This window comes from Impatiens glandulifera, chromosome 1 (genome assembly GCF_907164915.1).
Source record: "Impatiens glandulifera chromosome 1, dImpGla2.1, whole genome shotgun sequence".
NCBI classification, from domain to species: Eukaryota; Viridiplantae; Streptophyta; class Magnoliopsida; order Ericales; family Balsaminaceae; genus Impatiens; species Impatiens glandulifera.
The window spans coordinates 58,479,537-58,497,004 of NC_061862.1; the positions used below are offsets into that span (position 1 = coordinate 58,479,537).

At 31.7% G+C, this 17,468-nt stretch overlaps 1 protein-coding gene across 2 annotated transcripts; it reads right to left on the reverse strand.

The window, feature by feature from the left end:
• Positions 1-10,995: 10,995 nt before the first annotated feature.
• LOC124914357 (calmodulin-binding protein 60 A-like) lies at positions 10,996-14,412 on the reverse strand. 2 transcript variants are annotated; one of them, XM_047454888.1, is made up of 7 exons: positions 14,217-14,412; positions 13,550-13,628; positions 13,223-13,275; positions 12,622-13,121; positions 12,208-12,368; positions 11,782-11,988; positions 10,996-11,700 (listed from the first exon to the last, which is right to left on the reverse strand). In XM_047454888.1, exons 1-7 carry the CDS (start codon positions 14,309-14,311, stop codon positions 11,128-11,130), a joined length of 1,668 nt encoding a protein of 555 aa, XP_047310844.1. In that variant the 5' UTR covers positions 14,312-14,412; the 3' UTR covers positions 10,996-11,127. The 2 variants fall into 2 exon arrangements, with proteins under 2 accessions (XP_047310844.1, XP_047310853.1); XM_047454897.1 differs by having other exon boundaries at positions 13,550-13,618; positions 14,217-14,343.
• Positions 14,413-17,468: the final 3,056 nt, after the last annotated feature.

Consider the following 17,468-nt stretch of genomic DNA (forward strand, 5'->3'; position numbering starts at 1 on the left):
ACTCGCAAGTGTAAGAGTCGATTGGATGAGGCACCTGAAACAACGACGAATCACAAAGATCCTCAAAATTCACGTTCGATGAATATTGATGTGGATGCTCCTTCGGTTTCTCATTACCTGAATGTTCGAATTTTATCAAGGTTTATTGAAGACATTATCAAGGTCTTAAGAGAAATAATAAATAGAGAAACGAGGTGGGTGAGATTAGGATCTCGTGTATAAAACTCAACCGATGTATGTATCAAAACAAGAATCGCGATTGAAGTACATCTTTAGGACATAAACTGTGAGAAGAATTGGTCTATTATAGAGAAGGGTATAGTAGATATACTGATCATTTCTTTATATATTGTTTGCAGTAGGCACGGTTCTCCAGTACATGTGCATTTCCAATTCATTTTGTTACTTTTTGGTGAAAATATTGCTATTCTTTTCTCACTTTGGACATTTAACTCTTGTTATCGTTTCATCCAATCTCATTGATTTTGAAATCTCACCTACAATGGTGATGTTGTGTATTAATGACCAGACATACTTCCATTGATGTGGACTGGTTTATTAATGAAACAGGACCTGACAATTGATTAACTTATTTTTGTCATTACTCTTTTCCATCAAGTAGTTTCCTCTCTTTTTATTGTTTTGTGAGTTGCTGGTCTCTTAAATACCATGTTTGGATTCAGGTGGATAAACCTAGATCTCGATTTTGATTTCGATTCTCAATAATAAAGTTTTCTTAAAAGAAATGTGCGACACTTTCGAGTTTGATTTTAATTTAGGGCAACAGTGGTTTTCACATGATTTAATCAATGTGCTTAGAATATAGTCCTGACAACTTGTTCATAAATATTTGAAAAACTAAATGGCATGCCCTAACTAAGATATACTTTACACCCTTGAGTTGTAACCTTATAAGTATAGGCTAGCTTATTGTTGATCATACTTTTATTTATAAGAAATAAATTCACAAACTTATATTATACTTTACAACATCCAAATACACTCGTAGCTGCGCAATTTTTTTAAAAATCATTTCACCTATCTATTAGAAATTTCTCAAGTAAAAGATTTTCACCGTCGGCTAGAAGAACTTCCTTCTTATATGGTGTACCCTAATTCAATGAAATGTTCAATGGCCTAAGAATTTAGAATGATCCCTCCCACGTTCAGCGCAACCTGACTAGGAAAAATGGTTTATTTTCAAGTAACAATCATTAGATTACACCCTATCTCTATATGATGTAGGTGTTGTATAAGTTAATCTAGAATGCTAGTTTTTTCTTGTATGTCAACAATGTTAAATCGATATTGCTCAGTTTATGCATCAACGCCCTATATATATAATAAAATGAAAGAATAAACTAAACTTGAAAGTGAATATTATGTAGAAATAAAAAATCTCACCTTAATCTACCCATTGCTTGAAAACAATTAGGAATAGGGATTCTGTCCCGATATACTCACCGATATTTACCGATATCTCTTATTACCCCGTTGAAATTTGGTAGTACCTCATAAGGGTCTACTATACTATTTAAATTCTTTTTATCAAATGATAATACAGGTGCTTTACATGAATTGATCATTGAAGCCTTCGAGATTAACCCCTTTGAATTTATGCAAGAGATATAATGCTTTGGGACAATGTTAGATCCCCTCTTGTTGCTCATAGTGGTAGTAGAAGCCTGGTTAAGATGGAGAAAGATGCTTATCAGGAAGTTAACCAACTCTTGTGAGATTTTATTTGGTTCGTATCTATTACTTTGTCGTGGTGTCTCATAAATCAACCTTGTACCATAAGGCCAATATAGAAGCATTATCATATATTAATCTTTATTAGAGCTAGAAACTGCATTGATTAACTAACTTATTTTATAAAATATACATGAATTTAAAAGACAAGAAGAGTAAGGTTTCACAACTCTACAGTACATTATATGTCTAAGAATAAACTATGCAAAGAATAACAAATTTTGCAAAATAATCCTTGATCGATCAAATCAAATAGAGACGTCTTCGATTTTTCACTAAAACAAAATTCAATAATTTAGTGATTATTATTATTATTATTATTAGTGTTCACCTGGGGGACAAATCGATTGAGATTGAAGCCTAATAATGGTTCTATTTGTCAGCTCTCATGAGGAGCCACATGATCTTTAAAAGGTATATATTGCTGTCATTTTTATTTTATAGGAAGAAGGATAATTAGATAACTATAATTCAATGGTTATATATGAATTCCTATTTGAACCGATAAAACACATCAAAACTTGAAAGCAAAATCAACATATATGTGATATGACTAAGAAACTCCAAATTTTGTAGAAGAAGGACAATGATTAATAAACTTACTAATTGAGAGAGTTGTCAATTTGTTTGGTTATGCATCATTTTCATAAAGGATGTATTAACAATAACAACATATTCATGTTTGATTCTCACTAAAAACGCTCTGAATCAGGGAATCAGGGTGTCGTGCTAGTCATCCCGGGTAAAGGGATATAAGCAATTTTACTCAAGACCAAACATTTCATCTTAACGCCTCTTCAAATAAGCTTGATTAGAAATTTCAGTTTATTTTTTTAGTAAAAATTTACAAAGAAAGAAGAACAACAAATGGTTGGCTCTCTTTGTTACTAGTTTGAATGAGATAAAAAGAAAAGGTATGACTTTCGTTTGAATGAGATCTCATTATCTCCATCTGCATTAGACGCTCTTTATCAGTTGGAGCAGAAAGGACAATTCGACGAGCATCTGGCTTAATGAAACCCTCTTCAACACCATTATCAAACAATGGCAACAATTTGTTATAATACCCATCAGCATCAACAATTTTTATTTAAGTTTGGATTCTTTGATCCAAGGGTTTGGGTAGCTTAATAAAGCTCCAAGAAACATGTTGATCATCATTTTAAGGAATCAATCAACCTGATGATCAAATCTTTCAAAACAGTTTGTGATAAAAAATGAAAATTTTAATTTTAAAACTATTTTGAGAAGAAAAGAGTTATTCAATAGATTTTTTATATCTCATATACTTGATTGGTACCAAAACAAGAACTCTGGTTGTTTGTTTTGACCAAATTAAGAACTCAAATTTTTTAATTATTTTAAATTTTTTGATTTTGATCAAACATAATCGGGATGGATCAAACATGTTACAAATAATTGCTCAATATGATTACAATCATGTTGGGAAGTTTTTTGGGTTGTGATATTTAAATATTAGCCAAGAACAACAAACTTATTTATTTTTTTTTAAAATTCAAATTTGGGTTTTTTATTTGAAGACTAATTGATCGGTTATGCCTTTCACAAAAAGCTCACAAATGATCATAAGATCGATTTTGAACCATCAAATTCGAAAACCAGACAACGTACAAGCTAATAAAAACTGAAATATAAAAATTTCAATTGGAAATATAAATTAAAGGATGATTGAAAGTTTACCAATGATTGAAGAACACTCCTTATACTTTAGAGAAGCTTTTGAGATGTCTGTATCTAAGCTTTGGAGCCTTATACAAAATTTTCGAAAAATCAGAAGCTTTGAGCTTCAATGGAGGATTTTCGAAAACTTTTGATTCAAGGCATGAAATGTTATCTCTTAACTTTGGAAGTGTTGAGGGAGGCTATTTATAGCTACCCGAAGTCGGTTAGAGGAGTCAAATGGATTAAATCAGTCAAAAGTAATTAACGGTATTTTGGCTATTCTTGATCAAACTTGAATATAGAGGCATTGATTGAGCATATAGATGTAGGGGAAATGATCACTGTAGTAGGGTGATTGTTTTACCTTTTGAATGGAGTTAATCCGTCCAGAAACGACGAATTTCCATCTTTGAAAAATCAAAGATGGATGCGGATGGTTATCCATCCGGTGTCGCGTTGGAGGAGATGTTAAGAGGCAAAAATAATGTTGTTTCATGTGCGTCTGGTATTCCATCAGCGGTCCGTCCAACATCATTGGCATTTGGTCGTTTTGTTAGCGATCCGGCTAATAGAAGTTAGTCGACCGCCTTCTTCTCGATCGCACGCGTCTTCGGCTGCAGCGGGCTACGCGTGTGCACTTGGATCGTTGGATGAAGATCCGATGCTCATCCAGCGGATGTGGTTTCGGTTGTAGTCATTCATAGAATTTCGGCTACACCCGATTACGAATTTGATTTTTTATGTAAAACCTTAAGGGATTGTTTGAATTTTTTTCCTACCATTTTGGCTTTAGTTTTGATCTTTTTGAATACATAAAATATTTAAATAAATATGCCAAATATTTTACCAATTTATTTATTTTTTAAAAATATTTTTAGGATTAAATAAATAATTTAATTTTGGGGATAAAATGGGTACCTCATTTCATCCTTAATTATTTATGTTAATCCCTTAAAAAATTTTCTAAAATTATTTTAAAATAAAATGAGTACAACATTTATCCCAAATAATTATTTTTTATTTTGGCTATTTTTTTAAATTAATTAGGCTTTAATTATCCCAATAATTAATCTAATTTATTGTTTTAATTAGATTTTGGTCATGGGGTTAATTATTTTGATTTTATTTATTCAAAAATAAATCAAAATAATTATTTTATTTTTATAAATACGTGTGTTGATTTTTAGTGCTTACAATACCCAAAATGAAAAAAATATCATTTCTTTGGGGGACTTGGAGTCGAAAGGCCTACATGTGAGAATGAAAGATAGAAATTTTAAAATAATCTCTAGAGAATTAGTGATGTTGAAAACCATTAGAAAAAGTAATAATATGTATTATTATCAAGGTAGAAAAATTAATGGTACATCAACCACTTTATCAACTTCCGGTAATAGGAATTAGAGGCAACAAAGCTATGGCGTATTCGTTTGGGACATGTTGGTGAGAAATCTATTCAAACTTTTATTAAGCAAAATTTTTTGAAAGGTACAAAAGTTTGTAAATTAGATTTTTATGAACATTGTGTTCTGGGAAAATAAAAGTGAGTAAAATATGGCACTACTATCCATAACACTAAGGGTGTTTTGGACTATATGCACTAAGATGTTTGGGGACCTGTGAAGACCCCATCTTTTGGAGGTAGACATTATTTTGTTAGTTTTTTTGATGATTTTTCCAAAAGAGTATGGATGTTTACTATGAAGAATAAAGATGAAGTGTTTGAGATCATCCTTGAATGGAAAACTCAAGTTGAAAACAAGATTAAAAGAAAATTCAAAATTCTTCGAATTAAATTAACAAGGCTTATGGAGTCAATGAAGTTGTTGATATGAGAATAATTAACTGTTGAAATGGTCATTCTGGAAGAACATAATGACATATCAAGATACAGACTCTATTGAAATAATATGGCTTATGGGGGTTGATGATGTTTCTGGTAGGAGTTGGAACAATAGTTGATATGGTCATTTCGGAGGAATATAATGACATATCAAGATACAGGCTCTATTTAAACAATATGGCTTATGGGGTTGTTAATGTTTCTAGTAAGAATAGGAACAATAGTTGAGATGGTCATTCTGAAGGAGAATATACATTAAACAATTTTATTGCATCTTGTAGATTATGTCATCATCAAGGTATCAAAAGAGGAGACTAATACATCTAAGACATCTTAGAGTATTCAAGTCAAGGTGAAGATTTGTTGAGTAGACTTGAATATTTTGGTTAACAAAGAAGTTGTTAAGTTGTCTTTGAGACAACTTTGGATCTAGAAGAGAGAGACAATATATCATTTGGGCCACATATGACATTGACTAATGCATTTGGGCCACATTAGGCATTGACTAATGAACATATGTCACATTTGGCATTGGCTAATGCATTTAGGCCACCTCTGGTATTGACCAATGCATCTAGGCTACCTCTAGCATTGACTAATATATTTAGTCCACCTCTAGAATTGATTAATATATCTAAGCCACATTTGATATTGACTAATACATTTGGGCCACCTCTGACATTGACCATGCATCTAGGTCACCTCTAGAATTGACTAATGCATCTATGCCACCTTTGACATTACCGAATGCATCTAGGCCACCTCTCGGATTGACTAATGTATCTAAGCCACTTCTAACATTGACTAATGCATCTTGGCCACCTATGACATTAATTAATGCATATGGGCCACTTTTGACATTGACAAATACATTTAGGTCACTTGTAATATTGACAAATGCATATGGTTCACCTATGACATTGACAAATGTATATGGGTCACTTTTGGCATTGATTAATGCATTTGTTCTACCTTTAGCATTGACTAATGTATCTGTGTCACATATGGAAGTACTTTGAGTTTAAGTGGGGGACTATAACTGTGAGATGTCAAGTAACTTCTCCTTTAATTTCTAAAACAAATGTATATGGGTCACATATGGCATTAACTAATGCATATGGGCCACCTCCAACATTAACGAATACATCTAGACCATCCGGAATCGATGAGTGCATCTAGGCCATCCGACATTGATGAATGCATTTGAGCCATCTAATATCGACGAATGTATAGGGCCACCTCTAACATTGACTAATGCATATGGGCTACCTCTATCATTGACTAATGCGTCTAGGCCACTTCTACTATTGATTAATGCATCGAAGAGTGCATCTATACCATCCGGAATCGACGAGTGCATCAATACCATCCAACATCGACAAGTGCATTTAGACAACCTCTAGTACTGAAAAATATGATAGGGCCACCTCTAACATTGATTAATGTATATGTGCCACTCTAGCATTGACTAATGTATAATGGGTCATCTGATAAAGATTAATGCATGTGGGCCATCTCTAGCATTGACTAATGCATATGGGCCACTTCTAGCTTGACAAACGTATATAGGTCACCTTTAGCATTGACTAATGTATCTGGGTCACCTATGGTATTGACAAATGCATCTAGGCCACATTTGACATTGATTATTGAATTTGGGCCACATTTGGAATTGACATATGCATATGAGCCACCTCAGGAATTGAAGAATGCATTCAAGCCATTCGGCATTGATAAGGGCGTCTAGGCCATCCGACATTGATGAATGCATATGGGCCATACAATATATACAAATGCATCTGAGCCATCTGGCATCGACGAGTGCATCTAGGCCATCTAGTATCTGCGAGTGCATCTAGACCATCCGACATCGATGAGTGCAACTGGGTCATCCGCCATCGACAAGTGCATCTGGACCATCCAACATTGACAAGTCCATCTAGGTCATCCGACATTGACTAGTGGATCTCATACATCCGACATCAACGAGTGCATTGATGAGTACATCTAGGTCATCCGACATCGACAAGTGCATCTAGGTTATTTAGCATAGACGAGTGCGTCTAGGCCATTCAACATTGACATCGACGAGTGCAGTTATGCCATACAACATTGACGAATGCATTTGTTAAGTTGTCTTACGGAAATTATGGATTGGAGAGATATGAGATAGAAAATATGGGAATTCATTAATGCATTTGGGGCACTTGGGATAATTCAAGTCAAGGTGGAGATTTGTTGAGTTATTTTGAATTGATGTTGTAAAGAAGTTGTTGGTTATAATGAGGTATTTTCTCTTGTTGTTAAATACTCTTCCATTAAAATTTTGTTGGCCTTGGTAACATAGATGAATTTGGAGTTGGCTCGACTAGATATGAATATCGCATTCTTACACTGTCGTTTGAACGAGAAAATCTACATGTCTCAACCAAGATGGATTCAAATTTACCGATAAAAAAAATTAGGTTTGCAAGTTGAACAAATCATTGTACGGGTTGAAGAAATCACTGAGACAATGATACAAGCGACTTGACAAATTTATGATAGACCACAAGTACACAAGAAGCAAATTCAATTCATGTGTGTATTTGTTCAAACTATAAGATGAGTATTATATTTATGTACTCTTGTACATTGATAATATGTTGATAGTATCGAAGAGCCAATATGAAATTGACAAATTGAAAGCTCAATTGATTAAAGACTTCAGAATGAAAGATATGGAAAAAACCAAATTTAAACATTGTTTAGATTTGGTAAATATTTTGCGCGTTTGAGTCAGCGCTGAAGAGCACCAATTGGAAACACTTAAGAACTATTTTTTTAATAATGAAGATTTGTATTGTATATTGTGCCAAGTTGGAGATTTGTTGTTTTTTGGCACAATTAGAATGCCGCATCGGAGAATGATGAGAATGAAGAAGTTTCTTAGTATATAAAAGAAACTCTCTTCATAATTAGAATCTCACATTGGAAGATAATGAGAGAGGAGAAGTTTCTTAATCTATTAAAATAAAATCTCCTACCTTTGATTTGATGTACCCAATTTTTGTATTTTTTTTCTTATTAATTGATAGCCTTAATGTTTTGAGACGTAGACAATATTTGACCGAACTCCATTATTAAATTCGTTAGAGTGTTCTTTCGTTTTCGTTTGTTTCTCCTTTTATCTCAGTTTTCCAAAACAGATCCTAGATTGGGCCATGTCGCGCCATGTCCCCAAATGACAAAACTCATTGACAACCTAGATTCATGTGGCAGTCCATTATGTTTGTGATGCATGACTTGCAATTTGGGAAGATGGCTGATTTAAGGATGAGTCTATTCAGGTTTCTCGTTGTGTTCGATATTGGGCTCCTAGGAGACTTGATTTGTATTATTTTTATTTGAGATTTTTTTTGGATGACACGTGACTTAAGATATTCGATAGATTGAATAAAAGGAATGCATTTATTTTTTAATTTATTAAAATAACTATAAAAACAAACGTACATTAAATTGTTAAGAACAATTGACAGTAGATGAAATAGGCTTAAATGTGACAGGATTCCTACCATAGGTGATATTTATGGAACTGAAGCCGTAGAGGGGGTTTCCATGGTCCAACAAACATCCTCTACTTACTTTAGTAAGGGACGAGGAAGAGCCATCATAACCGTCACACGTGAGAAGAATGTTCGACTGCGAGCAAATGCAAGTATTCTTGATTTCAACTTTATTTTGTGAGGCTATTACATTGATTTTGATGGAAGATATACTACATGGTTGTGCCAAACCTTCCATTGATAAAAAAAATCAAAATCAAAATCAAATTTTAAGTATACAAAAAGAATGTTGAAGGTGATGTAAATATATCTTATTATTGGTTAAAACTTACTTGATTTACAAAAGAGAATGACCAAAATGAAGGCAAAGTAAAGAAACCTCACGGTGGTCATTTTATTCAACAAGCCACTTTGCAAAATATGATTAGTTGATTGAATTTCTAAACAATAGCCTGCATTATTTATATGCTAAATTGTTGTTTTAGATTTTGGTTATAATTTGGTGAATCTGGGCAAGTAACTTTCTTACTATTTTTCTATAAAAGTTGTAAATTACTAATAAATATAAAAGATTATTTTACCTTTATTTTACATAAATTATTATTTTAATTTTATGTTATAAGTAATTGTTATTATTAATTATATTAAAGTTAATAAAAAGTAATTTATAATTATTATGTAAATATAGTTTTAAAATAAATAATATTATTATATGAATTAAATTATTTTATATATAATTTTTTTACTTTAACTTATATAAATAATAAAACATTAGTTATCTAACTAACAACTATATAAAGTCAATGTTATTTTTAAAAAATCTGTATACATAAAGATAATAATTAATAATAATTTTTTTTGAATTAGGCTGATGTCCATTCAAACCCTTAAATAATTATTTAAGGTACCATAACCAAAAAATGGGATAAAACTCAGGATCAGATAGACGGGACATTCATATCTTTTTGCCATTAGACTATAAGAGTGAATATTATAAATTGATGTTGGCTTAATTTTTTTCTTCTAAAAAGTAGTTCAATCATAAATTTAGTTGAAATTTATAATCACAACTTTAAACACTCAAGAATTTGGGCTTAATGACGGGCTCAAATTCGACCCGTGTGGCACTAGGTTATATAGATTCAGATTTTAGCTACTGAGCTTTTTTTTTTAAACTCAGAGAGAGAAAGAGTTTGAGAATAAGAATTGTATTAATAGAATCCTTGATAATTATAATGAACTACTAAGTCTTTTTAAACCAGATAAGAAGAATTCAGAGAGAGAAAGAGTTTGAGAATAAGAGTTGTATTGATAAAATACTTGATAATTATAATGAAATACCTTTAAGGTATTTATAGGACTTATGACGTGTTAATTTAGGAATTGTCTTCCGATTATAAATTAATTACACTATTTTAAGATATCCCTTCTTAACCTAGAATATTCATTCCTTAACTAGATTATCCCTTATTAAATTAGAATAACCCTTCTTAAACTAGAATATCCCTTCCTTAACTAGAATATCCCCTTTTAAATTAGAATATTTCTTTCTTAACTAAAATATTCTTTGGATTGGACCTACTTAGGAGATTGGGCCTCCCCTTGGGTTAGAAAGATTAGCGCACCAAGACTTTTATTTAGGGAAAAGTGAAACCAAGACTTTAATGAGCTTCGACATCCCTTTGAATGAGTCGTGACACTAATGGGTCGTAACATTAAGTTCAATTATGACAAAAAATACCTTGATTGAAGTGGTCATAACGTGGAATGGTGTGTTGACTCCCAAAACGAAAGAAGAAAGAAAAAATGGTCTCCGAATAAGAAAAATAACGCAATGTAATATAGAAAAATAATACAATCTAATATTCTTAATAATTAAGCACAAAAAGCATATTTAAGAGAATAAATGTCACAAGTTCATTTCTCACTTAAAACAGTGTAACTTAAAATTAAGAGAATAAATGTCACGAGTTCAATTTAAACAATTTAAATTAAAGGGTTCAATTTTGAAGTTAAAGTTAAGAGAATAAAAGTTACGATTTCAATTTAAGTTAAATAGTTTGATTTTTAGATCGTATATCTTATGTCTTACCTTGTACTTTTAGATTACCAGTGTTTATTATTTATTTATTCTTCGAAGCATTGGATGTCCACTTATACCTCTTTCAATCCAAATGAGAAAGACCATTGATTTATGAGAACTTCAAAAAGCCATTACACATTCAAAATGAATTAGCTTGCACAAATTGTCATACACATATAGTAACATTTCTGACTACTTGTAAAACTCTCTATTTAACTGCATCAATATCTAAGTTTTTCTTCCATATTTCCTCTTCTCGAAACTAACCTCCTTACTGAAAACCATCTCAGCACGCTGAACAAGATCTTCCATCGCCTCTGAGCAAAGGCCGTGGATCGGGCCAGCAGAAAGCTATTGACAGCATTGTGCAGATCAGTCTGTGATTCTGAAATCGAGCTCTGACTTTGAGCTTGAAGGGTAGAATTTGAATTTAAATACTGCAGATGCTCGTCTTCACAAAATGGCGGGGCAATTCCATCTTGACCCGGGAAACTTAAAGGTTCATTGTACTGAATATCCATTTCATCAAGGTCATTGAAACCGAAATCATCAAAGTTTGGCATATCAGTTAATGGGAAGAAAGATGGCATTATGTCTGGAGAGAATAAACTTGGTTGGTGGCAATCATATCCCCCCACCATTTGAGGAGATAATAACATTTTACTGGCATTAGAACTCTCTGCCATGGCTGAGTTGTTTTTTGACATACTTGTGGAGTCATCTACATCATTATCGAAAACTACTACATCTCCCCAATTCTTAAATGCTGATATTACTATGTAGCGAGCATCCACCTGAACAAAGAAGAGTTTATGTTTCGTTTAAATTGATAATATAAGGGTGAAAAAGGCTATTTCGATTTAGTATAGACTTGCCTTTTCAACATCAGATAGCTTATCCACATGTGTGTAGCCGGTTTCAGAATATAGGCCCATGACTTGACCGACAATGTTAAAGACCACACTAGGTTTTTGCAGCGAACCGGGTGGAGGGTACAGATATAACCTCGGATCCAGCACGCATGTCCGAGCATGTTCTATAGTAACTTCCCACATCTTAGCAGACATGCCTGAACCAAGAATCTGAAAGAAAAATCAAATTAAGATATGTTCAGTTCAAACAAGATACGTGATTGTTTTCTAGATCATGATCTACATATATTTGGTATAAAAGAGTAATGATCCAAATTGTTTTATAAATCATTTTTTTCTGATCACAATCAGGATCATAGAAATGTAACAAATAGGGACCAATGATTATTTTGCTTAACAAAAATGAAGAAGAGTAACAAGATGGCTTACATTTCTGAGTCTTGTAGGATCCAAAACATGTAGAGTCAGGAAGTCTTTTACAGTATTTACGTTTTCTCTGCTTAACCGCTTGTGGAAAGCTCCATCCTTTCCAATTTTTTCTAATCTCCATATTTCATCATGCATGGCTGGAGGATGATGCTTCTTGTACACTATAAAGGAAAACCATAATGCTGTAATTAACATCCTAGATTATGGTTCATTTCATAGAATAAAACTTTTGCATGTTTAAGGATCAATAATCTTATCTAGCGAATACAAGGATAAAAACACTTGTGTACAAAAAAGTTTGGATCCGGATTCGAATAGGTACATGAATTAGATTATGTTTCAAAATGAGAAGTGGTTGTTTATAGATAAACAAAAATGACAAGTGTTTCCAGATTGAGGGAACAAAATACTTACATTCACCACGATGATCCCTGACTATAAAGGATTCAGTCTTGGCTTCTCTTACTCTTATTCCTTCACGATGGTTATCCACAATTCTCGCCCCTAATTTAAACTTCTTACTCCTTGTCCAACTTGAGTTGTCAGTAAAAGAGATCTCCCCAACAAAACAAGTTCCCTCTTTAAGGTATACAAATGTATCCCCAGTAAGAAGAGGCTTTTTTCCTTCCCTTTCTCTAACAATGTTGTTCTTAAATTCATCAACTGCCCAAGTACTTAATTCATCGCTATCAAAGTCTCCTTCAAGAACAACAATTTCCACTTTAGCTGAGGATTCGGGCTCTGAATAAACAACCTGCTCAGTTAGAGCATCAACTAGAGCTACTTTTAAAGAGGTTGATTCTTCTCCTTCAATTGGAATGCCATCAATTCGAGTTCCAGTGAAAACCGGAAGAGATATGTTGTTTAGGAAACGCAGGTGCAAGGTTCTTGATTCAGAAAGCTGTGACTCTTTACTACAGTTCCAAGTCAATTTGCAAATGGAGTCAATCCAACTATAACAACAGTTATTAACTCAACTAAATTTACAAGATTTATTTTAGGCCTAATAGTTTACCACTTCATACTGGTCAAATACTTTCTTAAAGCCAATTCAACTTCTTCCTTCACCTGTTGAACCGTGTAAAGATTTAAGTAAGATTCATGGAGAAAAAGCAAGAGTAAGATGGATGAAAGTAAATCACCCTTCACAGATTTATTCATCTTTAAAAAAAAAATGGTTGTTCACATATTTTAATTTTCATTCCTATGTCCATTTTAAGAAACCAAAACTGCATTAGAACAGATAAAATTATGTTTTTCGTCTAAGAAAAACCAAGAAAGAATAAAATTTGATTCAAATTTCTAGTGGAAAAATCAAATAATTTATGTTTAGACAACTCACTACTCTCCGAATCAAAGGTTCCAACACTGGCTCCATGTAGAGCTGGACTCTTCGCATGGACATCACCTCCTGAACAACACTGAAGATAATCAATAAACATCAGATTCATACACAAAAGAAAGAATCAACAAACACAAAGAAATTGAAGAAGAGAAAACTATTTTCTTTATCAATCCTCATAACAATTATCAATTTTACACAAATCACAAAATAGATTTCAAGATCCAATAACAGGTTTTCTTGAATAAATTTATTGGTCTCTGGGGTCCAGCAAAATAGTATAATCTCATATTCTATCTTACCCATCACTTTTTTCAACCACAATTTCTTCCCCCTAAGCATCCAAACCATGTAAGAACCAAGATGTTCCTCAATCAAGCATTCGATTAAGAGTGAATTACTAGACTATTTAGTTCTGAAAACTTAATAATAATAATTGTTCTACTGCACTTAACACAAGTGTTCTAGGGAAACAATTGTGGTCCAGCCAACTATATCTCTTATAAGGTGGACCTAAGAGAATACAGACTAAAATATCAGCTTGTATAAAGAAAAAAAGTAATGAAAATCTATTCAAAAACAACCAGCCCATCTTTGCAAATTCATGATTCTCGAGCAATAAAGCATGCAGAAATCGATAGAGATTTAAAGAAAAGCTGTCATCGACCTCTTAAACTTTCTGCGCTTATCATCGGAGGAGGCGTTTCCGTCAGAACGAGACATGCCGCCGTCGTCTTCTTCTTGCTGACGTTTCTGAGACATTGCATCTGATTGTGTAACACAATCTTAAGAAGCGGCGGAAGAGAAATCACCATGCGGTGGAAGATGAAGATGAAGAGAAGCAGATAGGAATCACGTACATATATATATATATAGAGAGAGAGAGAAAATTAATTATTATGCTCAGAAATCAGAATCTGTGTCCTGTAATGATAATAGTAATAAATGGTGATTAAGAACTAAGATCCAAAGTCTGAGCGTTGTATTCTACATTTCTACATCAGAATTTTTGGAAATATACAGACTCTATAGAGAGAGAGAGAGAATCCTAGACGGAAGCTAGCTATGCAGACGAAAATCGTTGGCTCACTTCAACCAAGGTAAGAAATAATTGACCGTAACTCTGAACGTTGGTTTATGTCGGAGAAAATATGAATAAAGTTATAATTATTTATATTTTATATAAATTGAGATGAAATAAAAAAAAAAATTCTTTTTTAGCTATATTGTAAATGTAAATTTTATATTGATAATGTAAAATTTTATAAAAAAAATTATTTATTTAATCCTATGTTTAAAATATTTATGAAAATATTTTTTTTCATTATATTGAGTAAAAATTGTTTTGATTGGACATGGTTATAAGAGTTGTTTAAAAACTTAAAAAATTAATAATAAATTTGTGACAAAATTTAATTTGATGAAAATACTGTTTTTAAAAAATTATATATATAAATGCTAATGAAAAATTGTTTATTTAGTTTATAGATTAAACTTGGGTAGGTTAGATTCAATTTATACTTATAGCTTATTTATTTTTTATATTTATAATATTATTTAATAATTAATATTATATATATAATATTATATATTTATTTATTTAATTTTAAATATTAATAAATGATTTAAATTAAAAAATAATATATTTGAAAATTTTTATATTAATATATTAATTTTTATAATTTTTTATTAATATATAATTTTAAATAATAATAAATGACTTAAATTAAATAATAATATAATTTAAAATAAATAATATGAATATATTAATTTTTATAAACATATAATTTTAAATATATTTAATATAAATATGATTACTCCCTCTTATTTTAAATTCTCCTTTATCTCTATTTTATTTTTATTTTTAATTTTTTCAAAAAATATTTAAATGATTCATTCGTGTATATACATATTATATTATTTGATGGTCATATCTAGGTGGATCATAATCAATAAAAAAAATACTTTATTATTATTAGTTATCTTTTCACATTTTCACACTCTCGTAATTTAATTTTTCAATTGTTAATTATTTTTTTTTATGAATTTAAAAAAATAATTGACAATTACAAAATTAAATATTCCTTATAAACAAGTTAGCAAAAAACCGAATATTCCTTATAAACACTCGAATATTCTTTTCTATTACGAATTAATTTCTCTCGCTCTACATCTATAAATCAATTAATTTATCTATCTTTTTCTCGCTACTTAATTTATTTCTCTTTACCAATTAATTTGTTTTTTTATTAATTAATTTCTCTATTTCTCAATATAACTAATTAGTTTATCTTCTCTAACTAATTAATTAATTTATCTTTCATATTATTTAATTATTTCTTTTCTTTATTATTAATTAATTTAGCTCTCTGATTAATAAATTAAATTTTGTATCTTTTTTCTTTTCTATTACTCATCTCTAGAGCCGTCAATTTAGGTTAAGCCTGTTGGGTTGGCGTCAAACAATTTAGATGGGTTGGGTTGAAATATTAGCAACCCATTTGAAAGTGGGCCTACATGGGTCAGCCCGCTTGGGTAACGGGCCTAGGCGGGTTGGAGTAGGGTTGGCCCGCGAGTTGGCAAAAAGAAATCTAATTTGATTTATAGCCTTATAGGCATATGCCGCATAGCCTTAATATTTTTCTCTTCCAAACAGCACTTCAATAGTCAATACTCAATACTTCGTCCATCGGTCGCCGGCTACTTATTTGTTCTGTATTTCATCTCCTCATTATCGCTTTCAAGGGTTCGTGGACTCTTGAACTCTTGTTTTCTAAAACTATTAATGATTTTTATTTATTTTTATTTGTAGTGAGATAACCCGCTGGCTGGCCTACCTAACCCGTAACCCACCTTGGGTTGGATTGGGTTGAGGATTTTCAATCCGCCGGAATGATGGGCCGACCCGCCGTCTACCCGTTAAACGATGGGTTTTGATGGATAGGCCCGCCACGCCATGAGTTGGCCCGTCCCTCCATGGGTTGGCCCGTATGACCGCTCTAGTCATCTCTCTTTCCAATAAAATCAACTCAAAAATTAAAAATAATATTAAAATAATATTTTTTTAAATAAAAAATAATGTGATGTAATAAAATTACTAGTAATCTAATATAAGAATAACAAAAGTATGATGGATGAATGTTATCCTTTCACACTATTTGACCACCAATAAGTGTTCATACCTACAATCATCAATTAAAAAAAATACATAAATAAGTTAATTGTGAAATAAATTATTTCAAGCAAATATAATATATTAGGTAAAATAAAATAAATCAAACATTTTTTCGAGCCTACCACAATTCTTCTTACAATTTTTTCAATCACAGATTGTTTTCTCTTTGTGGGTAGACGTCTTCGAGCTTGTACCTTTAATGGAGAGTGTATTGTTTTTATACCGAATGTAGACACATCTTTCAACTCTTCATCATTTTGAGGTATTAGCGGTAAATTGCAATTATTTCCAGCCATTGAATACTCAAGATTAATAGCAATTACTTTGTCCCTCATGTTTTCAAAACTTCAACCAATAAAGAACAACATTCGTCAAATTTTTCTGCAAGTTGTTGAGCCTTATTCATTAATGGAGTGAGAGTTTTGTGCCGATGTCTTCCCTCAAAAAACTATGATCATCATAATTGTTAGTGATGCTTTGATACCCAATATGTTTCACATTTTTCTGTCATTGATCAATAATATAATTTTGAGAAACCTCAGTCACCCTATTCATTATCAACACAAATATCGCATGTCAAAATAAAATATCCTGAAACTCAAACATTCGGCAAAGACAACTAACTTGGCAATCTAACATAGTATAACACGTACACTACAAAACAAACTTTTTGTAGTGGTTCTTTATTCGTTGCCAAAATAGTCTCGACTATTTCAAATATCACAGTTTTCTCTTCTTCCTTCA